This window comes from Lacerta agilis, chromosome 7 (genome assembly GCF_009819535.1).
Source record: "Lacerta agilis isolate rLacAgi1 chromosome 7, rLacAgi1.pri, whole genome shotgun sequence".
Lineage (NCBI taxonomy): Eukaryota > Metazoa > Chordata > Lepidosauria > Squamata > Lacertidae > Lacerta > Lacerta agilis.
In genome coordinates, this window is record NC_046318.1 from 26313306 (window position 1) to 26340847 (window position 27542).

General features: G+C 43.0%; 1 protein-coding gene across 1 annotated transcript in view; it reads left to right on the forward strand.

Annotated features, from left to right (window-relative positions):
• The first annotated feature begins 3880 nt into the window (after positions 1 to 3880).
• Positions 3881 to 27542, forward strand: part of PHACTR1 (phosphatase and actin regulator 1) — a 250946-nt gene continuing 227284 nt past the window's right edge. Inside the window, exons 1-3 of the mRNA XM_033154579.1 lie at positions 3881 to 4388; positions 6371 to 6507; positions 18843 to 18989. Of these exons, the coding sequence (XP_033010470.1) occupies positions 6429 to 6507; positions 18843 to 18989 (226 nt within the window). The 5' untranslated portion in view covers positions 3881 to 4388; positions 6371 to 6428. The remainder of the gene's footprint in view (positions 4389 to 6370; positions 6508 to 18842; positions 18990 to 27542) is intronic.

The following is a 27542-nucleotide window of genomic DNA, read 5'->3' on the forward strand; positions in this document are numbered from 1 at the left end:
CCTAACCTTCCTCACATGTTACATGGCTTCCTCAAATCCCTCTTTGTTGAATTTCATTATATTACATCTTTAGCAGTTTTCCAACTTCATTATTAAGCTTTAAAAATCCTCAAAATTAACCCTTTTAACATCGTCTATTTTTATTACCCAAATTTTCAATTTTACTATTTTCATTTTAAACCTTAGCCTCAGTTTACTTCCAAAATCTTCCCAATTTTCAAATATTACCCTATTTTTTTAAATTTAAAACACTCGTCTCTTTTTATCCCCTGTGAGAGATAGTTCAGGCTGGGAGATAGTAAGCTTCATGGCTGAGTGGGGATTTGAAACTGACTCTCCCCAGTTCCATTTCAACACTCCAATCCTGGGGATGCCAAAGTTGTGCCATCAAGAACAGCTGCCACCACCCCTGGTCACTGGCTGGGGATGATGGGAGTTGGTGTCCAACAATTGGAGGGTGCTGTGTTGGCTTCCTTGCTCTAGTCACTCTGCATCACTCCCCCCCCCTTTTTTTCTTTTTTTCCTCTGGAAAGCCTAAGGCTCTTTCCCAACTTTTTTGATAGGAAAGACAAAATTGTTTTGGGTTTTGTAGACTGAATTTTGAAATTAAAGCACTGCACGTGGATCTTCTCAAGTCCCAACGGTTGCAGAAAGCTGATTTACAGCACTTTGCGGGTTGTACCTTTGCCTGTACAGTTTGATTTTAAACCATCTGGGCAAAAACAGATCACCCGGCATCATTGTGAAGTCACTGTGAATGGCCCTGTCTGCCTGATTCAATTCCCCGCCCCTGAAGTCTTAAACTTCCCTGCATGATTTTGTCGCTGGCAGACATGGCCATTCTTTGTTGTTGTTCAGTCGTTCAGTCGTGTCCGACTCTTCGTGACCCTATGGACCAGAGCACGCCAGGCACGCCTATCCTTCACTGCCTCCTGCAGTTTGGCCAAACTCATGTTAGTAGCTTCGAGAACACTGTCCAACCATCTCATCCTCTGTCGTCCCCTTCTTCTTATGCCCTCCATCTTTCCCAACATCAGGGTCTTTTCTAGGGAGTCTTCTCTTCTCATGAGGTGGCCAAAGTGCTGGAGCCTCAACTTCAGGATCTGTCCTTCTAGTGAACACTCAGGGCTGATTTCTTTAAGAATGGATAGGTTTGATCTTCCTGCAGTCCATGGGACTCTCAAGGCCATTCTATCCTAAGGCAAATTCCCTCTGCGCTTTCGGTATCTGTTGGGTTGGCAGTGCAACTCAGTCATACAACATTGGTTGATTTTAAATCAGGGAATAAAATGAAATTAGAGGGCTTATATGTTTCTTCCCCGAATGAAGAAACATACAGACCATTCAACTAAAGTAGACTTATTTGCATTTCCAGCAGGACAGGTGTGCACCTGTAAGACAGTTTGGCATCTCTTTTGACTTTAAGTGTAATGTTTGCCTTTGTGAATCTTCCAAGGACACAGTGCAGTCAAATGAAGCACCTTTAAGGTCTGTTGGAAGTGAGTTAAGCATGCTCTTATTTCTTCATTGGAACCAATGCAACTTTAAAGTGTTTTGCTTTGGCTGGATCATGCCCCAAGTGAGCATGAGGGAGATTCTGCAGCTGGGATCCAAATACTGTGAAATAGCAGCTTTGGGGTTAATTTCTTGACCTGCATTGCCATCCTTGGTGCCAGATAGCAAATCTACTTTTGAAACAGAGTGAACTTGTCAAATGGTATGGGGTTCTGTTGTTAAAAGAAAAGAAAAAAACAACAGTATTTTAAAAAATCCCACAGGGTTTGCCGAAGCCTTTGGACACATCAGCTGTGATGTCATCTTTTATGGAATGTTCACTAACATTCCAACTGCTTGGGTGGGTGGCAACAATGCAATGTTGATGTTAGGCAGAAAGCCTGTGGCAAAGGAATTTAAGCAGCCAAAATGTGTGCAGAATTGCCCGCAAAGAGAGCAGCATTCATGAAGGAAGTGATAGATCAGCTTGGCAGGAGCATCGTTTTTTAAGGCCAGACGAGACGTCCTTTTTCTTTTGCAAATAACCAGGTTGGGAGGCTGACCAAGGTCAGGACTATCATGCAGGGAGGGACTTAAACTCATCGTCCTCAATATGGTCCCAAATAGAACGGTTCTCCATACCCGCTCTTCGCAATGCAATGAAATTCCCACCAGTGCTATTGCTCCTTATCTGGCCCAATGCCCTCTACGTTGTTGGTTTATTTGTGGAAGCAGCTAGACAGAACCAAAAACTATGACAAATATCATGTCTAAGTTTGGCCCTTAGGATTTGGAGACAAAGGCGAAGAGTCTGATGCCTTGGAAATTGGATGGTTATAATGCAAAGAATGAAGAAAGGCAGGAGAGAGATTAGGTGGTGGGTTGAGAAGCAGGAACTTAGTGCAAGGTTGGTTGTAGGAAACAAGGCAAGGAATCAGAGGAAGGATGAGCCAAGGTAGTTTGCTCACTTATTCAGTGTCCCCAAAGAGGACACAGATTTGCATATACTAATTTAAATGCAATTTTTAAAAAGTATAGTAGTTATGATACATCTCATTGCTGTGGGAAGGACCATGACCAGCTGACCTGTTTGCCTTTTCAGTCTGCTGCTGAGGTGGAAACTGTGGGTGGTAGACTTCAAGGCTCCTCCTGCTCTCCCTTCTCATGGTCCTTTATCTTTTTGCTGTAGAGTCCTCCAAAGAGAGGCCTGTTGTTCTGCCAAGGGCAGGGTTCTTTCTGGATCTGGAGCCAATAAGCACGCCGCTGGGTGAAGGAAAAGCAATGCTTTATTTGCATAAGGTCAACAAATAAACAGCAGGCATACAAAACACAAATTAAAACATACCAGACAGGAGTTACACACAATCTCCCCTTCAGCTGCCCGGAGCCCCAGGTAGAGCAGCAAGAGAGACCCCGGCTGTCACTCTCACAGCATCAGGTACCCCAACCTGTGAAGAAGCTCACTGAGCTCCAGCCTACAGCTTTTATAGCCAACTTTGATGTAATTGAGTGCACCTGGTTAACAGGCATTACTCATGGTCAGCCCTGGACACCGAGTGCGACTAATGCGGAGCAGCTGAGAGTTTCCAACTCACTGCAACTGGGTATCCAATCAGCACTTAGAACACAGGAGACACAGGAAACTCCTGGCACAGGTGTGTGAAACACAAATTTGTTGTTGTTCAGTCGTTCAGTCGTGTCCGACTCTTCGTGACCCCATGGACCAGAGCACGCCAGGCACGCCTATCCTTCACTGCCTCCTGCAGTTTGGCCAAACTCATGTTAGTAGCTTCGAGAACACTGTCGAACCATCTCATCCTCTGTCGTCCCCTTCTCCTTGTGCCCTCCATCTTTCCCGACATCAGGGTCTTTTCCAGGGAGTCTTCTCTTCTTATGAGGTGGCCAAAGTACTGGAGCCTCAACTTCAGGATCTGTCCTTCCAGTGAGCACTCAGGGCCGAACACAAATTATACTATAATAAATCAGCAGACCTTAAACCGGGGATGTTAAAGGGAAAGAGACATGTCATCTAACTTCTCAAAATTACAGTGGTCTTCCACATTTCCTCTACACCTGTCCTCTGTAAAGTAGGGCATGTGGCCACCCTAAGCCAAGAAGAAGGACCTTGTGCAGGACCTAAGAACAGGAGCAAGCAATGGGCACCAAAGTCCAGTAGTCAGGAGGCCAGTAAAGCTATGGGAGGAGGAGACTTTTGTATATTAATCTGAACTTTACCAGCCAAAATGTGTGATTTGCAAGTCCCTTGCATGTGCAGATGCTGCAGAGAAAATATGATCAGAACAGTCCCACTTGGTTCCTGCCCCTAATAGATGCTTTGCTCGAGCAATTGTGTTGCCATGCACTTCCAAAAGGAGGGAGGAACTAGAAACTGCATTAGAGAAAGGAGAGAGAGAGAGAGAGAGAGACTGTGCATTTCATTCTAGAAAATAACTACCAATTATAATTACTCACCATGTTTCCTGGCTCAGAAGAAAAGTGGGGCTGCTTTGAACCACCCAGCACATTTTGTCATGATTAGAAAATACTCCATACCTTTTACAGAGCAGAGGAGGAGACACAGAAATAATTTCAAATGCAAATGAAATTGAGGGGGTAGGAAGCAGGGAACAGACAAGCCAGTAAAATAAAGCTGCTTTTATATATATATTAGTAGGCAAATGTGTTCTGAAAAAGACAGGCTCCTCTCATCTATGCATAGGGGTTCCAAATTCTTCATTTTATACAGCAGTCTTGTTACCTTCTCCTCTTCAGTTCTTTATTTTAAGACTGAAGTGAGAATTAGAAGTGACTTGCTAGGATTTAGAGGCAGTTTTAATTACTGCTTAGCTTTCCTTCATGGTATACATTAAGATGCAAAGAGGATCGTGAGATTGGTAAGTACCTTTCTCCTACAACCAATTGTTTCGTTTTGCTTTATTTATTTATTTAAAAAACCTGTATAGATTGTTCCTGATCCTTATGTAGATGGATTTTTTTTTAAGGCTTTATTGCATGTGTTTTGTCTTGCAGAGATTCTTGGTCAATATAATGTTTATATTTTCGAAATCTATAGGACTGTTTTGCAAGGCAAGGGGGGGGGGCTTAACCTTCGGACTTGCTGGACGTTAGGGAAACATGTATGGTATATCCAAAGAGAGAGAGAGAGAGAGAGAGAGAGAGAGAGAGAGAGAGAGAGACTAAAACCAATCCACTAGCTCTTGATAAGAACAGAATTGGTCAGTGAAGCATTCCCCTGCATTATTCATCACTTTGCATTTTACTGTGAGATAACTTTATAGCCCCATTTTTCTTGTGGTAAATAGTTGGGGAGGCTGGTGGAAGTAAATTATTAGACAAGGCAAAGTGGTATGAGTTAATCATTGCAGCATCATTTCTTCTTCTTATGTTAACCATTCTGATATTGAGCAAAGAAAGAAAAGATCAGGAATGTGGGTTGTGGGGAGAGAGAAATAAATCACATTCATAGAATGTATGTATGTATGTATGTATGTATGTATGTATGTATGTATGTATATGTTGTTTGTTGGGAAAGTTGGATTGCCACCAAGAGCTGATGGTCTTTTCCTTCTGAGGAGAGAGAGGTTGAGTGGGCGTAGAGGAGAGGCAAGTGTCACCTTCTGTTGCTTAGTAACATCTCCTGGTATCAGATAAAAGAGGTCCAGTTGACGTTATACATTATTCATCTGATTTCCAATCAAACCATCAAAATTATTTGCTTGCATTGGGGGACTTTTAGCCAGATCAAAAGAACTTTCACTCGAAACTACTGAAACTTTCACCATTGGCAGACTTCTCTCTCTCGCTACATATATATATAAGTATCTTGATGCTGCAGAAAACCACCTTGAAGAACTGCAGAAGTTTTCTTGCTACAATAAGCTTGTAAATATTGAAATGGTCTGACCAAGAAGAAGAATTCCCCATCTATGCTTTGGGAACCTGTCTCTACATAAAGGACTACTTTGAGGAGATGCTTTTAAAGGAATCCCGGAGGACCTTTTTAATAATTAAGCATAACAGAGGTGATTAATTCCAGGATTTCTGCCACCACCCCCTTTCAAATGCTGTTAATATCCACAGTTAATATCCAGGGTTGTCTATAATGTTTGGTGAATGCTGGATTCTAAATATATAGCATAAGTGTCCTGGAGGGGAAGGAAAACCCAGGAGTCAGTGGAAGGTAAGACGGAGCCAGGATCATTGACAGTGAACATACTGAATATAAAATGCATGAGTACTACCAATGCATGCCAGAACCTACTTTTAGACTGTGTAAAGATTTCAGGAGAATGCTAGCACCCAAAAAGCTTACAGGGAGAACCTTTGAAAATATGGGAATGATAGTCACTTTCTCCAACATTTTAAAAGCTGGCAACATGAAGTCATGCCAGTTTTCCCCGCTGGCATGAAATAACATTTTACAAAAATAATTGTGGGCTGACTCATCTCTAGAAAAGTGCAAGGCTAGTATTGCCAGAAGACTGGAGAAAAAAAAAGTTTTGTTTTTTTAAACAGGGATTTATTAGCATTTGTATTGCAGTATTGACAGGGTGCTAAGGATTACAGTGTGGCAATCTTTACACAATCTTTAAGGAGAAGGCAGGGTGCAACAGGCAGTTTAAAAGGTGAGCAGCTTCAGATGCATAAAAATTGCAAACATCCAATTCATTCATTCATTTTTCTAAATTTGTGCATGGGGAAACATGCAATGTGGAAAACTGGGGATTTGAATGAAATGAAAAAGTGGAGGATTCCCACTCCATCTCCACACCCTCCAAAATTGGGATGGCTTAAATATTGCCTGTAAGCTTTTAGCCTGTTTTAATATCCAGGGTTTTCCTCTTCCTTTTCTTAGGAGGTTGACTACATCACTTTGGGAAACAAGGGAGAAGTGACCACAAAATCCCTCTAAGATGGATAGTCCTTTCAAGATGGACTACCTCCTAGATGTTGACTCTGCCTATCGGCTGTTTTACAGTCAAGGAGCTCAAGGTAATGTAATTTGAGGTGGTGAGTTACTGGGAATAATAATAATAATAATAATAATAATAATAATAATAATAATAATAATAATAATAATTAATAATTAATATGTTAAGGTAAAGGCACTGTTGCCCCCTGGTGGAAGGCATGAGGGGAACTGATAAATTCCCTTCTTATGGTAGAACAAAGGTAGCTCAGCTGACTCGGGAATGACTTTCCAAAGAAAGAATAGCCCTGGCTTGGGTGGGGGTGGAGGCTGGGCAGGGGCGGCCATTGGAGGGCGGAGGAGTCTGAGATGAAGGTAACCAGTGGATGGAAACTGTGTCTGTTTCTCTTGTTATGGGAGGTGGCTTCAATCTTCAATGCACCTTTCAAGATGCTAATAGGGACACTGCGAGATTTGCTTATTTATTTATTGCACTACTTTTCCTTCAAGGGGCTCAAAGAGCAGCACTCCTGGCTCTACACACACACACTTCCATTTTTCTCTTTACAACAACCCTGTAAGGTTTATAGATTAGGCTGAGAGGCAGTGACTAGCTGCAGGTCACCCAATGAGTGTCATGCCTGTGCCTTCCCAGTCCTAGTCCAACACTTTCAACCTTGTGTTCCCACATGTTATTGAACTACATCTCCCCTCATCCCTGACCACTGGTCCTGCTAACTAGGGATGATGGGAGTTGTAGTCCAACAACACTGGGGGGCCCAAGGTTGAGGAAGGCTGCTCAAACCACTGTACCACATTGGCTTTTTGCTGTATGCTTTTGAAAGGTTAAATAAAGCTATTGGGAAGAGCAGAGTTAGATCAGGGCTGGTGGAATCGGGGGGTGGGGAGTGCAAATCCTTTCCCCACTTTGCCATTTTCTTCACCATACTTGACCTTGAAACGACTATGGGGAGAAACATGCAAGTATGCATGATGTTAAGTTCCTTTTCCTGCAACACTCTGGCTGGAATTTATCACTCTCTTCCCCTCTTCTTTCTCTCTCTCTCATCTATGCCCCGCTTTTATTTTTTAACATACTGTATAAAAAGGAGATCCTACCATGGATACCATGATGTCACCTCTCATTTGGCCCAAGGAGCTGTGAAAAATATGGTGACATCTCAAAGGGGCAGGGGGCTGAAAATGTATTTGGTGTGCACCCAAAATGATGTCAAGATGGCTGGTTTTCATCCCCATAGATAAGATGCTGAGGTGTCCTGAGTAACCTTGAGCCTTTAAAGGGGAAATTATTGAGAAATGCCCAGAGAAATGTGGCAGGAGACTGCTGCAGGCGCCCAGCATTTTCCAGTTACTGCCATGCTTTTCCAGAAAGGCACGAGGGCTCCTGGCACTTATGTCAACACATGCCTTTCCTTTAAAGCCACCACCGAACCATTGTCAGCATCAAAACTGCACCTCAGGCCAAAAGCATCCAGGGATATAATATCATCAGGGTTTGAAAGAGGATAGCAAATGGGCTATGCATAACAAATCGGTATCATTTTATTGATGGCTTGTGCCTTAATGAATATCTTATTTATTGAAAAAGAGATCAGATTACATATATATATATAGAAAACTTCCTATTGTCCTTTGATTTCCTCTCAGTACAATTGCTGGAAATGAAGTTGGTTGCAATGGAAGGCTTTCATCTGTGCCCACACAATTTTGAAGTGCCACTGGGCACTTCAGCAACAACAGCAACAACGACAACAATAAAAATTGCTTAAAGCTCAGTCCTACACATGTAAAATTGAAGACCAAACTACACCCTACCAAACACATAATTTGGGATTCGGACTGCGGCGAGTGGCGGTGGTAGTAATTATAGATTTTATTTAAAATACTTATAGCCAGTGCTTTTTTGGGGGGGGGAGTATTTTTAATATCTAGGCAAAGTATATAAAGAGAATTCAAATATTTAAGATTCAGGTAGGTAGCCGTGTTGGTCTGACGCAGTCGAAATATATATAAAATTTTTAAAAAATGTCCAGTAGCATCTTAGAGACCAAGAACAAACTTAGTTGGTCTGTAAGGTGCTACTGGACATTTTTTAAATTTTTTATATATTTTAAATATTTAAGTCCAAAGTCATTTTAACTTTTTCCTCCATGAAGTGATCTGAATGAAAATTGGTCCTTACTTAGACCTTCAGGAATGAACATGCATAGAAGAAATCAGATTATTATTGTTGTATTAGTACTGTACTGGGAATAATCTAGCTCTATACATACGTTAAATTATTCCCAGTACTAATACTAATACTAATACAGTACTAATACTGCAGTACTAGCTCTATACATACGTTGGGACGCGGTTGGCGCTGTGGTCTAAACCACAGAGCCTAGGGCTTACCGATCAGAAGGTCGGTGGTTCGAATCCCCGTGATGGGATGAGCTCCTGTTGCTCGGTCCCTGCTCCTGCCCACCTAGCAGTTCGAAAGCACGTCAAAGTGGAAGTAGATAAATAGGTACTGCTCTGGCGGGAAGGTAAACAGCGTTTCCGTGCACTGCTCTGGTTTGCCAGAAGTGGCTTAGTCATGCTGGCCACATGACCCGAAGCTGTACGTGGCTCCCTTGGCCAATAAAACGAGATGAGCACCACGACCCCAGAGTTGTTCACGACTGGACGTAATGGTCAGGGGTCCCTTTACCTTTACCTTTATACATACGTTGGATGGTCGAGTCTCTGGTGGTAGACTCTACCACCACAAGTGGCATTATTACACTTTTGAATGCTCCCTGACATAAATGAATAAATATATAAAACCACTGCCCTTTGTGAAGAAATCAAATACAATAGAGAGATTTCTCCCTGTTGTGCTAATTTTCTCCTTGCAGGGAGCTTTCGTTTTTGTTGAGTTATAATGCAGGCATATTTTTTTTTAATGATGTTGTGTTTGGAAGGGTTATAAAGCACTCAACTACCTCAGAACACTTCCCACCTCATTCTGTTGCCTGTGTAAATCCACCTCAATCAAAAGAAGGGTGGCCTCAGTAATAAAGAGTTTCTGCATTAATTGTACATGTGAACAGTACATCAATTTTCCAAGTGCCCACTTCCTTGGCAAATGCTGAACCAAAATTCTTAATTCATTCATCGTTTTGCTAATTTTGAAATACCTACGCAATCTTCCTAATGTTGTCAGAGGGCCAGAACGGAAATTATTATTTATTCTTGATTCCTGGAACTTGATTCAAAGTCATTTGATGCGTTTCTGATTTCACTGAGCTACCCCCTCAATGCATTTCTTCAGTTCTGTCTCTCTTTGCACCAGCAGGTGGCAGAGTGAATAAAACTGACTGCGTCTGCTTCTTGCTTATTGACTTGTGCAAATTCTAACTACCAGTATGCCCAATGACTGCTTAAAGTACGCTGCATGAATTGAACATCTTGTTTCAAACTGATTATGTGAAATCAGTGGATTAAAGATAACATTCAATTTAAAACAGTTTGGGGACATTGAGAATTGCCTAAATAAAGCAGGGGCCCCTCCTATGAGGGCACTTCTCTGGGATGCAAGTGAACCCCTCTGTCTGGAATGATATCCAGGTTACCTCCACTGTCAGAGGCCATATGCTGCTGAATCCTAGTTGCTGTGGATTGCAGGAGGGGAGAGTACTTTTGTGCTTCAGTCCTGCCTGAAGGTTTCCCCACAGGCAGCGGACTGGCCACCGGGAGAGCAGATTGCTAGATTAGATGGGCCATTACACTAGTCTAGCAGTTCCTATGTTAATGTGTTTAGAGGGCATTGGGTAACAACCAATATATATGACTCATTATAGTTCAATTTTACTGTATCTCTTACATGCCATGGATCTTCTTCTTCTTCTTCGAATTTATATACCGCCCTATACCTGGAGGTCTCAGGCTGGTTCAGAGATAAGATCAACATAAAAACAACAATATGTATAATAAAAATAAAAGCAGAAACTGAATAACAACCCCTGCCCCCCAAAAAGAGCCACATTTTAAAAGGGCATAGGATGTCAATCGGATCCACCAAAGGCCTGGTTAAAAAGGAAGGCATAGTGATAGCCATTTAAAAAAAATGTGTATGTACAGCATTAGGTTTAAGTTTTATATTTATATAAACTTAAACCCAATAAACCTTAAATTTATGCCAAGGTGCCTTCTAAACAGTTTACAAGTATAAAAGAATATGCAAAAAAAAAAAAAAAAATAAACACACACAATTAAAATATACAATAAACCAGTTCATCGAAACATGAAAATCAACACCCACAGTTGACATGCACAATAAAACAGGCCCATTATTTCCATGTTACTGCATAACAGTCAATATACTTTACATCCCCTTCACGTCCAGGCACTCCTCTGCTCCCGATAAATCAGATTGCCGAAGTATCCAGATAAGGGGGAGTGAGGGTGACACATTTCTCAGCCACGGGTCTCTCATGAATCATTGCTGAGAAGCAGCAACTGTAACTGGGAATGCTCAGGATGAACAGCAGGGAAACAGATGAAAAAGCCAAACTGGACTTGTGTATGTTTGGTACACATTGAAATACCAGGTATAACCATCTCTTAGCCATTTCGTAGCTACCCCCGCTAAAATAGCTTTAACAAAAGAATATGGCGTTTTTAATAGCAGCTCTTTGAGGAAGAGAAAGGATTGACCAGAAAGGGGTCTTCAGTGGCTTGCTGAATTGCCTACCCTTTTGGTAGGCATTGAGAATAAATGGCATATGCTTTTACCAACCATTTCCTACAAGGTATTGCAATGTGGGGACATAATTGAGAGGATTGGAAGCCTTTTCCTTCTGGTCAGTTCTGGGGATAATTTGTTTTTTCAGTTGCATATTCAATTTCTCTCCTTCCCTGCCTCCCAAAGGAGCCCGGCTCAACAAACAACAAAGTAGTAAAAACAGCAACAAAAAACCTTTTTTTGTTTGTTAAAAAAATAAAAATCAATTAAGAACATTCAAGAAAATCAAGCGCCACTCTGACTGTCTGGCGTCCCAGCCTGTTGGTTTTCCGCTTCTAGCTCGCATCACTCAACTCTCTGAACTCTCAACTTTTTCTTTCTAACTACCAGCCAGTTGAGGGAAGGGGTCTACCCATTTGGTATCTGGCACAGATCCACTTCCTTTGATCCCTTAATAGTCCATTACCTAGGCTATCACCTCACCAGGAAGCTAGCCTGGCTTATATTTTAACACTTGCATATGTTCTTTACTCTTTGGATAAAAGATTCTGTACATGACAGGCACAAAACAAGACAAGGGACGGCAGTTTGATTTTTCTCCCTAACCTACAGATTAAAAGCAGCATCCAATTCAACTTTCCATTTACATGTGTGTATAGTTGAGCATTGATTTAAATTTGAGGCAAGGAAATGGATGGGATCTATTTATTACATTATGTGTTTCCGGAACCTCAGAATACTGACAGATACATATTATTTTGAAGGGACATGTGTGGCGGAATAAGGCCTGGTTCATCATGGGTTAACCTATCACTCCCATGTTAGGTAGGTGTTCCCTGGGAGGCGGAGCTACTGGGCATTCTAAAAGGAGGGGGAACAACCTAGAAAGGCAGTTGGGGGTTTGGCAGTTGGGTGGGGAGGTTTAGAAAGAGAAACTGCGAGGTTAGGCTTTGGGGAATGGGAGGAAAGGTCATTTACCATTGCTAACGGGATGCAGGAAAGATTGTAACTGAGCTGAATTATATAAGAAGATTTGTACCAGTACTGACTCAAGATATCCATGTTTTCAAGTTACCTTAATAAAGTTAAAAGTGTTTAAACGTTCGCTGACTGTGGCAGTGCGTCAGTACCTCTAGAGGTGTGGTTGAGGGGAAAAGCACGAGAGGTTTCCTTGAGGAAAAAGGGACGGGTGGCTTATTTACCTAACACACAGAGGACTGGGCAGGGAAGCCAAAGGTGCCACGCAGTTGCCAGAACGAAAGGGCAAGCTGCAGCAGTTTGGGAACCCAGGGCGGGCGAATCCCAAGGTGGCAGGAGTTTCACTTTAAGAACGTAAAGCACTGAGGTACCCCAGAGACACTCCCATATAACCACTGAAGGATTCATCCTAGTGGACAGTGAAAGCTAGGGAGAGTCACGGTTGGGGAAGAATCGAAAAGGGTGAGGGAGTGGGATCCCTCACATTTATTGGTGGCAGCGTCGTGATCCGTAAACAACACCCACACGCCTGTTTAGTTGAGAATCAGACAACTGTATTTTTTCTGTCAGAAAAATGGCTCACCTGAGGAAAGCTAGGGAAGCTAAGGGTGATGAGAGACCCGATGAGGCGGAAACCAGAGAAAACCCTAATGTAGAGTTAGAGATGATGAAAATGAAGTTAGAGATGGCCAGAATTGAAGCTGAAAAAGAGAAAAATAAATTGGAAGCTGAAAAAGAGAAAAATAAATTGGAAGCTGAAAAAGAGAAAAATAAATTGGAAGCTGAAAAAGAGAAAAATAAATTAGCTGCTGAGGAGAGAATGCAATCTGAAAGAATACAATTAGCCAAGGTTGAGGCAGAACGGGAGAGATTTGCTATGGAGAGAGAAGTGCAGTTGGGAAGACTGAGGCTGGAGGAGATACGGCTAAGAGCAAAATTATCTCAGAGCCAAAATAGTAAAGAAGTCACCTTCTTTAAGCCTTCACAGAAAAATAAACTGTGGCAAGCTGGGGAAGGAAAGGAAAGACAAGAACCCAATCCTGTCAGACAATCCGAGTCTGATAAGTCTCCTCAAAAGAAAATTACGTGCTTCTTTTGTGAAAGTGAGAGTCACATACAAAATAAATGCTCTCTAGTGGTCAAGGCACAAACTGCAGCTGCTGTTGCGAAGCCAGTAAAACTGTTACTTCAAACAGATACTAAAAACCTTCCGCAGACACCAGTCCAGGAGCCAACGTATAGTCAAACAGAGGCTTCTGCAAAAGTTATGCAGGTCTGGAGAGCTGAGGAAGAGGTTAATAAGGAATTTATGGAGACTGTCAGAGTAAATGGACAAGAGTTAGTGGGACTACAGGACTCTGAGTCGGAAGTTACTCTGATGAGACCTAGTTGTATTCCTAAGGAACAATATCTCTCAAACCAATCTTACAGCATAAAAGGTATATGGGGACCGGAGTTTGAGGTGCAGGTAGCAGAAGTGAATATTCAGTATCAAGATTTCAATGGCAAGTGGACAGTGGGTCTTTGGGATGATCTGGAGGTTCCTGTCCTGATAGGCAACGACCTAGCCAACCGGAGACCTCAAATACATGCTATCACAAGAGCGGAATCAAAAGCCCTTGTGGGTTCAAATCCTGCCATTAATGCACCAAACACAGAGCCTGTGGGAGAGGAAGTACTGATTACGCTACCAAATGCACAGGAATCTAGCACCCAGTTTTTAGTAGAACAGAAGGAGGATGAATCTCTGAGAGACTTGTGGGATGAGGTGCAGGGTCCTGACTCTGAAGTGACTTTAGAGAATCCCTGCCTGTTTACTGCAATAGAAGGGAGACGTCATAAAACAGCCAAAAGGAGAAAAGGTGCAGCCAAGTGGAAAATGAAAATAGCCAAAAGGAGAAAAGGTGCAGCCAAATGGAAAATGAAAAAAAAGTTGGTTTTGCCCCGGAAATAACGACTACAAGTTTTACAGTTGGCACTGGAGTCACCCATGGCTGCTTATCTAGGCATTAATAAAACCAGAGACAGAATAAAAGCGTGGTTTTATTGACCCGGAATGGGACTGGAAAGGAACCCATTGGGAACGCGGACGTCTTAACCTATCTTCAGGATCTACAAAGTGATTTACAGGAACTTAAGGAACTATCATCCTGTAATTTAAAAAGAGTACAACAGAAAAGATGGTACGACGCACACGCAGAGATCGGAATTTCCAAGTCCTGGTGTTGAGACCCAGACGACAGCGGAAGCTCGAGGTTTCCTGGGACGGACTCTTTAGAGTGATAGCAAATGTTATTCCAAATTAGAAATGTGTATAAGTGCCAAATTAGTTGTTATGGTGGAAATAAGATACAGGAAAAGGTAAATTATTTGTTAAGTTATGTTGCAACATAGAAGTTGTGTACAAAAGGGAAATACTAGGTTGTTGGTTTTGATTAAGCTCCAATACATTGCTTCGGCATTGTTTAAAATGTATAACTATGCCTATGCAATGACTTTGGGGGTGGGACGAATGTGGCGGAATAAGGCCTGGTTCATCATGGGTTAACCTATCACTCCCATGTTAGGTAGGTGTTCCCTGGGAGGCGGAGCTACTGGGCATTCTAAAAGGAGGGGGAACAACCTAGAAAGGCAGTTGGGGGTTTGGCAGTTGGGTGGGGAGGTTTAGAAAGAGAAACTGCGAGGTTAGGCTTTGGGGAATGGGAGGAAAGGTCATTTACCATTGCTAACGGGATGCAGGAAAGATTGTAACTGAGCTGAATTATATAAGAAGATTTGTACCAGTACTGACTCAAGATATCCATGTTTTCAAGTTACCTTAATAAAGTTAAAAGTGTTTAAACGTTCGCTGACTGTGGCAGTGCGTCAGTACCTCTAGAGGTGTGGTTGAGGGGAAAAGCACGAGAGGTTTCCTTGAGGAAAAAGGGACGGGTGGCTTATTTACCTAACACACAGAGGACTGGGCAGGGAAGCCAAAGGTGCCACGCAGTTGCCAGAACGAAAGGGCAAGCTGCAGCAGTTTGGGAACCCAGGGCGGGCGAATCCCAAGGTGGCAGGAGTTTCACTTTAAGAACGTAAAGCACTGAGGTACCCCAGAGACACTCCCATATAACCACTGAAGGATTCATCCTAGTGGACAGTGAAAGCTAGGGAGAGTCACGGTTGGGGAAGTATCGAAAAGGGTGAGGGAGTGGGATCCCTCACAACATGTACAAAACAAACTGATTTACAGAATGCTGCTCTTTATAGCCCCTATGTTCTGTGGGACTTACTCTCAGGAAAATGTGCATAGGATTGAAACTCAATGGGGCTCATGTCTGAGTAGATATACATAGGGTGGCCCTATTCATTCACTCTCTCATCTTCATGCCAGAGGAAAGTCGAGGAAGGAAGCGCTCGTGGAAGAAAATGATAACAAGTTATAATACAAATGCAGGTGATTACTTAATGAGCCATTTTACTGTCATAGATTTTTTTTTTTTAAAAAAAAAACCCAAACCCCCTCAATTAACATTGTTTTCGTTCAGTCATTCAGTCGTGTCCGACTCTTTGTGACCCCATGGACCAGAGCACGCCAGGCACGCCTATCTTAATAGGTGTCCCCCAGAGACTTGTTTGTTCAAAATGCACACTGGGAAGTCTGGATCCGCCCTCCCCTCTTGAAATTCTGGGGTGGTTTTTTTTAAACACAAAGATATGCATATTTCTTTTTGGGTGTTGCCAGGTGGCTGAAATTTCTTTCAACGACAGGCATAAAACGCAGATTATTCTTGATACTCTTGAAGTTGAACAGTTGGAGGTTTTTGGTTTATAGATACGCAAGTCCAGAGAAAGTAAGCAAAATCCCTTGGACTGGATTTCCTACCAGGAGAAAACGCAGAGCTTCCACAAACTGGTATTCTTGAAGAAAATATTTTGCTGGGCCAGAAATCACAGGGACAGATGCACTGTAATTCTAATTATGAAAGATTGTCATTACCTATTCTTGAATTTTTATTTTTATTTTTACAAAAATAAAAAGTCCTTTTGCCAAAACAAACAAAAGCTGGAGCGTTTCCTGAACATACAGCTTAAGCATGGGAATTTGTTTAGGAGCAGGATATAAAACCCTCTAATATTATTGTTTTTGAAAAATCCAACTTGTCTTGCTTGTGTGAGCCATCTTTATTGGAATGTGGTAAGGGTGCTGGAGGAGACTCTTGAGAGTCCCATGGACTGCAAAAAGATCAGACTTATCCATCCTTAAAGAAATCAGCCCTGAGTGCTCACTGGAAGGACAGATCCTGAAGTTGAGGCTCCAGTACTTTGGCCACCTCATAAAAAAAGAAGACTCTCTAGAAAAGACCCTGATGTTGGAAAAAATGGAGTGCACAAGGAGAAGGGGATGACAGAGGATGAGATGGTTAGACAGTGTTCTCGAAGCGACTAGCATGAGTTTGGCCAAACTGCGGGAAGCAGTGAAAGATAGGCATGCCTGGCGTGCTCTGGTCCATGGGGTCACGAAGAGTCGGACACGACTGAACGACTGAACAACAACAACAAGGGCAATGAGGTCTCTCACAAGCTCCCCTGTTATCACAGTGGCTGGAGAAGGCAAAAGGGTTGCTGGCTGCCATTGGCTTTGCTGCTTAGAGGGACAGAACCAGATGAGGATCTTTGGATAGCTGCAGGGCACATGCTCTTAGTTTCAGTGCCATTCATAAGCAAGTCAACCTTAAACATTCATTTCCTATAGAGGAAAATTCAGAAAGATGAATGATGCCTGAAAGTAGCCTTTGGCTCAAGGTCATTTAGCACCTTGCCTGAATGGGACTAATAACACAGGTGTTGTTGCAAGGTTTGGGTTCAACTATTGCTACGTATTTCATATAATGCTGGCTGCTCAGTCATCATAATGAAGGATCAATGGTCATATTTCCAGATATAAGGAACCATGGAGAACACAGGTCATACTGCCAACTAAGTACCATCTACACCAATTCCTGGAGATGCCAGGAATTGAACTTGGAACCTCCTGTGTGCAAAGCACACTGAGCTATGGCTCTTCCCAGAACAGAATATGGTGTTTGTTGGCTGAATGAGCAGAGTGAGGAACACCTAAGGCCATATTTCCTCTCTGTAAGGCAGGCTTCCTCAACCTCGGCCCTCCAGATGTTTTTGGCCTACAACTCCCATGATCCCTAGCTAGCAGGACCAGTGGTAAGGGATGATGGGAATTGTAGTCTCAAAACATTTGGAGGGCCAAGGTTGAGGAAGCCTGCTGTAAGGTCTTGCAGAAAGGGTGCATTTGTATGCATGACTTCCCAGCATAGGAAGAAGGGCCATAGCTCAGTGGTAGAAAATTCCAAATGTCCCAGGTACAGATCTCCAGCATCTTCAGGTAGGGCTGGGAAAGAACTCTGTCTGAAACCCTGGCAGAGCTAGACCCAGCCAGGGTGTGACTAGGCAAGAGGCAGCTTCTCATGTCCATAGACATAACTGTTTGATAAGGGTAGTCAACCATTTGGTTTTTGGAGGGTCAAAATTGTTAGTCCGAATTCTGGAACCATTCTCACATGGTCCTTATCACCCACACCAGAACTTCACTAGGTGAACTTGGACAAGACACACTCTCTCAGCCTTAACGTGTGCAAATGCATGCACTCACATAGCGCAGTTTGGGAGTTATAATGCTAGTCTACCATACAGGGTTGTGGGAAATGTATGGAAAGTGCTTTGAACACTTTGAAGCACTATATAATCTTGCGTTAGCTGTCTTGAGTTCCTTGAGTGGGATAAAAATGTGGTAACCCTAAGAGATCATGTAAAAACGCAGAGAGTGTCTAATCCTCAACAAGTTACAGGTAGGTAGCCGTGTTGGTCTGCCATAGTCAAAACAAAATAAAATAAAAAATTCCTTGCAGTAGCACCTTAGAGACCAACTAAGTTTGTTCTTGTTATGAGCTTTCGTGTGCATGCACACTTCTTCAGATAATTCTTAACAAGTATAACTAGAGGTACTTCATTTTCGGATAAGGGCCTTATCTTTGCCCTATCCTTTTATTTATTTTTATTTTTTAAAGGCATGTCTGCTGTCAATATGTGTGCTAACAGCAGCTGTATGAAGGGCTGGTGACTGCATAAGCAACTCCCTCGCATCTTTTTTTCATTATCTCCTTAAGCATTCAGCATAAAAAAAAAAAAGTTTGGCGCCTGTATTTCATTGCTCTCTCTGAACAACTCAAGACATTTCCACCTGCTTCCTCCGCTGGGACATTTGCCCAGGAAACCCGCCGAAGAGAGAGAGAGCGCGAGCGATACAACAAAGCACGCTAAACGTTGATCTGCAAATCTGCTGGGCTAGAGGTGGTCCAGCCCACTAAAGAGCCACCATTCACCGTTGCATTGATGGCTTTAGAGGCGACCATCAGGCTTCATGCTTTGTTAGGCTCTGCAGGGTGCCACGTGGGGACTCTGGCTCTGCCCCTGGGGCTGCCAGGAGAAGGGTGCCAGGGCAGGATTTCCAGCTCCAGTCCAGTCCACAGATCCTTGACGGGTTTTCTTTTTCTCTTTTCCCCCTCCTCTCTTTCCTTCCTCCCTCCCTCCCTCCCTCCCTCTCTCCGTGTGTCCCTGCTCCTCTCTCTCTCTCTCTCCCCTCCCCCTTCCTATGCGTGTGCGCCCTCCTCCTCCTCCTCCTTTCCACCCCTCTCTCTCCTCTTCCTCCCTCACCAGCTCGCCGGGCGACCCTGCTCACCGTACCCACATTAATGGCGGCATCTTCCGAGGAGGACATAGACCGGAGACCCATCAGGAGAGTCCGGTCCAAGAGCGACACCCCTTACCTCGCGGAGGCCAGGATCTCCTTCAACCTCGAGGCAGGTGAGTGGCGCCCACCTCGCCCAACCGCACCACCCCCTAGCCTCTCATGCAAAGCCCTTCTTCTCCCTGGCGGAAACCTGAGGTTGCTATTGCTGTATCTGCAACACACTCTCTCTCTCTCTCTCTCTCTCTCTCTCTCTCTCTCTCTCTCTCTCTCTCTCTCTCACACACACACACACACACACACACCGCTTTGTGTCTGCTGGGTGTAGAAGTGGCGGGGGGTGAGGGTGGGAAGCCGCTGCAGGAATGTGAATCCCTGACATGTCCTGGCTGTCACCCTCGCTTTTCTCCCCCACAATCCCGCCCTTCCAAGGCGCTGGTGCAATACACGCACACACACACGCGGCTGGAAACTGGGGAGGAGCTGAGGCGGTGGCGAGGGGCGGCGGCGAGGCGTTCATCCCTAGACTTGTTTGGGTGACAGCGCCGGATTCCCTGTCTGGAACTGGAGGCGAGGCGAGCAATGGTGACCTCGAAGTTGAGAATGTGGAGTGAGAGAGCCTCTCTGACACCCTGGAAGGCGTGGGTTGGTGTCTGCTGGGTGCAGAGGTGGGGAAGGGGAGGGAGGCCGGCTTCCCTGGCTGCACTCGGCTTCTCGAAAGGTTGCTGCTGCCTTTGGGCGCCTCTCCCGCCTCTCTCCCTCTGAGCCTCCGGCCCCGCCCCCCTCTGGCCCCCTGCACCCTGCACAGCGTTTTATCTGAAAAGTTGCATTCCCTTTCGAAGCCACCTGCTAGCTGCCAGAGCTGCTTTCCTCCTCTCTCAGCCGAGGCTGGGGTTCATAGCTCTTGCTGGGACCCCCAAGTCCAAATGGGCACCAGCTGGCATTAGCCAATAGGGCAGGCAGTATGGGAGATGGAGCCTGAGAACATCTCAAGGGATGCGGTTCCCCAGCCTGGCCCATCTCAATCCACTCTTCCCCACTTTCCCTTCCTCTTGTCCTCCCCTTCTCAAGCTGTCATCCCCTCAGCCTTTGTAGGGTTGCCACCTCCTGCAGATAGAGCCTTCTCTTGGCTTTAACAGAAGCCTTAACATGCTAAAATCACGCCTCACTGAAGCATTTTGGCAGGACAAGGAGGGAGTGTCACATACTTTCAGGCTGCATTGCAGGGGGTGGGACTAGATGACCCGTGGGGTCCCTTGCCAACTCTACAGTTCTATGATTCTATGCTCTGGAAGGCCCTAGATCAGAGCCAGCAAAAAGCCCTGCTGTTTTTTTTTTGCCCAATGATCCAGCACCTTCAGAGAACACTCATCCTCCAGTCAGTCAGCCAACCAACCATCCTCCTTCAAGTATCCTTCTGTCCTCTGATCTCATTAGTGCCTTCCACAGTTACCTGAACACCACACTTCCATGCTCTTCAAGTTCTGCTGCCTCATCAGGTGCGCTTCCCATATAGCAGCCTCATGCGCAATCTTATCTGCAGGTCTCTCTAGCCTTTTAGTCCAGAATTGCCTCTTTACCTGGCTTCCCAAGCATCCTTCTTCTGCACCTCCAACATTTGCCCTTTCATGCTTTGTTGTTCACCCCAAAGGGCTCTTTCCTCCTGCAACCTGCTCTTTACCTGCTTCTGAAGGAAGGGAGAATGAAGGGGAAGTGGTGGGTGCCCCAGACATACACAACTGTGCTCAATTGTGACCTCTTGAGCACCTTCCTTACTCAGGCATTCAGACTCACGAAAAGTCTGACAGAATTGAGAGCTTACCCACGCTTCCCTTTGCTTCATGCTTTCTAGGCACAGGTCTGGGCTTTCCAGGTCTGTGTCCAAGCAGTCACATTTTACCCCTGAACTGGAGCAAATGACAATCCTTCAGTTATTTCCATTAAATATCTGGAGGCTTTGGGGGTTAAGCTAATATACTGGAAACTATGGTTAATTTTGCTGGAACTCCCTGTCTCTCAGCATGCTAAAATATTGCTTGAGCTGGGGGTTTACAATACTGTGGTTCTCTGTCTATTATTGAAATGGGTGTGTTTCTCCTCCACTACCCTCTCTGACCTTCTTGTCTCTTTGCACCTAGTAAGATGTAAAATGCAAACTGTGTACCTTCATCAACCAGCTGATTGCTTTGGGTGACATGTCATTAATTCCTTTCTGGTCATTAATTGGAATGTGTGTGTGTATGCACACACATCATTTTTGGTTATGGCAGCTATAACTATATAACTCAGGAACCACAAAGTGATGCCAAATTGTGTTGGTTTTTTAAAATGTGCAACTGAAGATAGAACAATCAGAGACTGAAGGGTTTGGGACAGCATGATGGAAGGGTTTGAGGTGCCATTGAAAGGAGATTGGGCATAGTTGCTAAGCTGCGGAGTCTATAGTGGACAATATTGTCATGGATAATGCTATGTCATGCCATTATAAACAGATTAGAGTTTATTCATAAACAGCTGAGGGGAAGGCACCTTCAAGTCACTTAATGCCTTCATCGTTTAACCTTCCAGTTCCTTCTCTGTCAAGGCTGAGAGGTTCATACAGCTTTTAATTCCCAAGCAGACATGGCAAGAATGCTAGCCTAGCTGTTACCTCTTCTCCTCACTTTTAACATGTGCACTGAGGAAAGGAAAGGCTCACCCCACCTATTAAATACCATGCTGTATCTCATTGGGCTCATTCAAAGAAATATCTCTTCATGGGAGTGTAAATATTCAGCAGAGTGCTAGAGGATGTTTTCATTAATCCATCTGCCATTTGATGCTTTGAATGTAAAAAATGTGGTGCAAATTGGTTGCTAAGCAATGTTTACGTTAATGAGAAAAAAGCCTCTGTAGTAAGCATTTAGCTCTGGTGGGGTTTTTTTTTTTTAAATCATAAAGTATAAAACAAGGGCCCTTAAATTGGATAAGGACCAACAGTTGCTTAAGGAAATTTATCCTAACTACTTGCATAGAGAGTTTGGCCCTGAAAATGCTAAGATACAAGAGCTTTTGCACTGTTTGGGCATTTATTTATTCCTTTACTCAGAATCCAGATTGGTAACATAGATGCTATCGTTCAAAATTGCAAAATTTATTTGCATTATTTTAAAAGAAGGCATACCGGAATGTTGTCCGATTCCTTGAAATACAGGGCTCCTTATGTGTGCACTTACTGCTTTTCTTAAGATGTAATATTCACATATTTACAGACTGCCAGTGCAATGTCTTTATGCACTGTACTTCAACAGAACAAGCCCTTTTAGGTTTCCCATTTTGCTGCCTTATCGCTATTTACAGTTTCTCAGCTGGAAACTTTAGTAGCTGTGGAACAGTATTCTGAAACAAAATGTTTGCAGTGTGGAGTGTCCTCTTTAGTGTTCTAGTCGGCCAGTCATGCTCTCCTCCAGGAGATTCCATTCCATTACCCTTTCCACCTGGTCCCACCACAACCATCACCCCCCAAAAAAGAACTAAACAATCAGCATTCCTATGGCCACTGAACGCATTCAGTCTTCCTTGGAGCCCTTCAGGGTTTCCCCACTAAAGATTTCTGTACTTCTCCAAAGTTTCCCCATGCCCGATGAGGGCTCCCCCTTCTGCTTGGTGGTGGTGCTTTGGCTACATAAACAGCGGCACCCACCTCTAAATATTGGAAATAGGAGGAATTGTGAAGGAAGAAAACGCAAAACTAACCTGAGCAGCAGGCGCTGTTCAATCAAATGTGGTGCTGAATGGAGTGTCCATAAACCAATGAAAGAAAAGGAATTCTTTTCAGAAACTGCATATATGTGCTGCAGAGTCATCTATGCATGCTGCTATATATATATAAATAAAGGCACCTGGAAGTAAGAAGTAATGCCATTTGTTTTTTCTTCCAATTCAGTGCAGTCAGAACTAAAACAATTCTAGAGGCACTGGATGCATTCTCTACCTCGCTTCTCACTTAATGCATTTATGATTACAACTCCTGCTGCTCAACTGCTGCTTGCATTGCTGTTTTGCCTGCCAGCTGCTACTTCTAGGCTTCTTTCATCTGGTCATTGTATTGTCCTAAGATAGCAGCTGCGATAAGCTGCATCAAGGTAGAGCTTTTGCTTGTATTTGTATTTAATAGGCTCTCCAGCAGTAAGGCCCATATGCAGATATGCACTACTATTCTTTGCAAAAGAAATGGCTGAGAGCCAACAGTTTTGTTTACCTCTTTGATCTGTAAGTTATAATTATACTATTACTGCTGCTATCTATGTTGCTGAACAGTCAGAGGCTGCACATGCAGAGGCAATTATGCAGTTTGGGAATAGCAAGGATCTGCTCTGTTTCTCCAAGCAATTAAATGGGGCAACCTTTAGCTGCCCTTCTAATCGGATTAAATTAATAATTTGCTATTCTGTTTTGACTTGCATTGTTTCATTAGATTTCAAGAAAATCAGTATTTTATTATATTGGCTTGTATGTACCGGTTTCACTCTGTGCGCCATTGACATGCTAGTGTCCAGTGAGCTTAGAATACTTGTAGATTCCACAAACTCTTAGGCTGTGCTTTTTGCATTGGGAGTGGGGTGGGGTGGAGGAGAGAGTATATTTCCAAATATACCCAAGAGGGGACCATCCTTCTGCAAATCATATTCATTTCTTCATGCTACTTTTGCAGTTCCCCTTGATATAGGTAAATGGGAACGCTATAAGAACAGAGCAGACAACTTCCTAGTATATTATGCCCTAAAAGTACAGGCCATTGTGGAATGGTATCTTAATCTATACTGCATGTGAGAGTGGATATGATTGCAGCAGGTCAGGAGTAATGGGAATTGTAGTCCAAACTGTATGGAGGACACCAGATTCAGGAAGCTGGTACAGTAGTGGGAGTACAAAGTATACTGAGAAGTCAGAAGGCTCTATTTCAATGAAAACTGGGCAAAAATGTTTTTCTGTGCATTGGGTGGCATTCAGTTAAGCTTTACTCAGAGTAGACCCATTGAAATTAATGGACATGACTAAGTTAGGTCTGTTAAATTTAATGAGTCAAATTGAATATCATCCATTGTTACCTGATTCAGTATTCTTTTTCTTAAAAAACAAAAAACAAAATGTGGACTCATGAAGCTTTCCTGTAGCCAGAGAAATCAAGATTTCAGTTTCCGTGGCTCAGGGGTTCTTAAACTGTGGTCCATGGATCCCCTAGCATGGAAGGGTTTGGGGGCACATACACAAAATGAAGCAGTAACATTAATTGTATGCACAATTCTCTGTGCATGTGTTTCTGTGCAGTTTTCTGGGAAGGCGGTCTGTAGCTTTCATCAGATTCTCAAAGGGGTCTCTGACCCAGAAAAGGTTAAGAACCGCTTCTCTAGCTTAAAAAAAAGAGCAAGCAATAAGCTGTGATATCCTTATCAGGTCGTGCTGTTAATGGGAGATGCACAAATGCCAGATCCACAAATAAGACCATTCTAAAACTGGGTACGTATTGTGCAGTTGTTACAATGAGAACTAATGGCTGCACTCCCACTTCCATGTGCTGTTTCCTTGCCCTGTGCCATCAGGTTCTGTTTTGATGCCAAAAGGGCAGGAAGAGTGGGGTGAGCCAGAGGGAATGTTTTCATACCCATGTGCCGCAGCATGAGTAGCAGCAGGAAAGAGCACAGCTGCATTCTGTAGTAGCTCAGGAACATGAGGCTCATTTTAGCTGTGTGTTTCTTGGAAAGCCATTGCAGACCAGCAAGAGTGTTCAAATATGCTTCATACTGGTTCCAGATGTGGCAGGGAATAGAGACCCTGCAAATGTACAGTGCAACCCTATGTGTATTTTCTCTGAAGTACATTCAACTGAGTTCAGCGGGGCTTATCCCTCTCCCTGGTAGCCGTGCTTAACACTTAGCCGTGCAGCCTAACAGTGCAACCCTACAAATATCTACATATTTGAGAGGTTATTTCCTTTTCCTCAGTTGCAAAGAAAATCAATGGCATTGTCCAGCCAAATGGCAGCTGTTAATGCTCTGCCAACAGAAGTCAAGAGATGTCGCACATAAAATGTTTTTTTTATGGCATGGCTATTGCAACTGGAGTGAATATGCTAGAATAAACATTGGATTTCAGCTATTATGCATGTTCTCGGCCAGCCAATGGAGTCTGGCAAGTTAAGGAAATTCAAGCAATCCACATGCCAGGATGGTGCTGGGGTTTTCCCCAACTTGTTCAAGAATTTGCACATTTGAGCTTGTTTCGTCTTGGATTTGAATGATACAAAATGCTTTGCAATTTTGTAAGAAATAGATTAACTAGTTTAATGTATACCTAGAGAACCAATTTTTATAATTGTCATCAGCATGGGAACAGGGGGGGAATGTAGCTAGATAGTTATCACTTAAAATGCAAGTGTTAAAAATTTGTCTGGTGATAAATCAGCAATGTGCAGAGTAAATATCTATAAAATTTTATGATGCTTTAAAATGAACACATAAGCATTTCTTCCAAGGTTTATTCTCTGATCATTTCAGTGGGATTGGCCTAATTATAAATTATTATTATTTTATCAATTCAATTATTTTAAAATTACATTTTCATTATGACATTTTTGTTTTGGATCAGATTGTTATAAAGTGTACGATATTTGTTGCTTCTCCAGCTTGTAAATTGTCTTGTTTATATTAATATAGAAAGGCGGTATACAAATTAGAAGTGAAATATATAACAATATGAAAGCAAATTGTGTTCTGACACGACATTGGGGGATGTTATCTTTTTAAATATCCAGTTGCAGACTATATATTTATTCTTCATAATGCTTTTTGACCAGATTTATAAACGTGCTTCCCCCCACTCTCTTATCATCCTATATGTGACTACTCAGAAATTCAGCCCCATTGCACCCACTTGCTCCCAGGTAAGTTATGCTGCAGAAATAATTAAAAGCCAGTAATTACTTCCCTCAAACAGTTGGCTCTGACTCTGATCCTCCAATCAGTTACTTTATAGTGATCTCATGGCTCCTTTGGGATAAGAGGGAGTCAAGAGGGTTATGTTTAAAGGACTTACCGGTAGGTAGGTGGGGTTTTCCTGCTTCTAGCAGCAGCTCAAGACTAGTGGTGGGTTTTGGATAGAGCTTGCCTGGAGCCTCAGACACTGTTCATCTTCAGACACTGACGAACAGATCAGGTTTGCCTGGATTCTGATCTACTGTAGATCCTATATTGCAGGGAAGTCTCAGTGTGGGCTTTAAAAAACAAAACAAAACCCTTTCACAACACAAAAAGCCTTGTGGGCTTGAACAATCTTACTTTTGTCTTTTGAAAAGATCAGAACAACTTTTTTACCACTGCAGGGTGACTTTCCGTAGTCTCTTTGTAGTAGCTGTGAACATGAAATAAGATCATAAATTCAGCTCCATGCTGGGCTTGTAGGGGGAACACAAGTGCAGCAAAATTGCTTTTTTGAGGTTTGAAATCTTGTTCGTGGTATCATGCTTTTTTCCTTTTTCCTTTTTTTTTTTTTACAACTTATAAGGTGTATCAGATTCATAGTATTTTTCTATTACATCACATATGTATGATTAGTCACCCAGCAAGGTGAACATAGTTCAGGTAACACTGTGCATGATTCCCTTCCTCTTTTGCATACAAACAGTTTATTAACCCAGTGGTCATGCCATATTTGGCCAATTTGTTTCTTTTGGCTTGGTGGTCAAAAGTTGTTCAGGCCTTTGTTGGGGGTATGTGTGGGAAAATCATACTTCACTGTGCAAAGCTACTTGGGTGTAAGTACTATGGAATTCATTGGGATGAATTTGTGAGTAAGCAAGCACAGGATTGGGGCACATATCCCTTCCAGATTTGCAGTTCTCTGATGGCCAATTCCCACTTTACATTATGGACCTGGGGATGGATGACTAAGGACAAATGGTGCACCAAGAGGAAACCAATTGAGATGAGTAGCCTGCATCATTTAATGTCCTTTACGAACAGATCAAGATGGTTGCTCAATGAATAGCCATAATCGTCTAATCTCCCAGCAAACCAGTCAGAATGAATGCACAATAGACAGGATGTCTGGAAGCACTCCAAAAGAGAAGTGGATGGTATCTATATAATTTACTTGTGAGTTTTGTACAGGAATATCCATGTTTGAGTAAAAAAGTGAAAAACTGAAAATTGGCTCAGAATTTGGATAGCACAACCAGTAATTCCATGCCCGTGAGGAACATTGTTTCCCTTTCTTGGAGTACAATTAAACAATATGTAATGAGGATCTTCCCACTGTCAGGCATAAAAGGTGAAATTTTGCTATGCATATAGAAGGCAGCCCACATAGAATCATAAAATTGTAGAGTTGGAAGGGACCCCGAGGATCATCTAGTCCACACATGCCCTGCAATGCAGGAATATGCAGCTGTCCCATATGGAGACTGAAGCTGCAACCGTGGCGTTATCAGCACCATGCTCTAACCACAAGGGGTCACAGACTCTTATTTGGAAATAGTTGATTAGTTGCTGAAGGAAAAATCTCTCTTTAATATGAGGCCATAAACAAGCATTTTAAAAGGCTCAACCTTATGATCAAATAGAATGAACCCTCACCAATTCCTTTGTTAGTAATAAGCGTGACTGAAAAAGAATTTTGCACAAAAGATATCT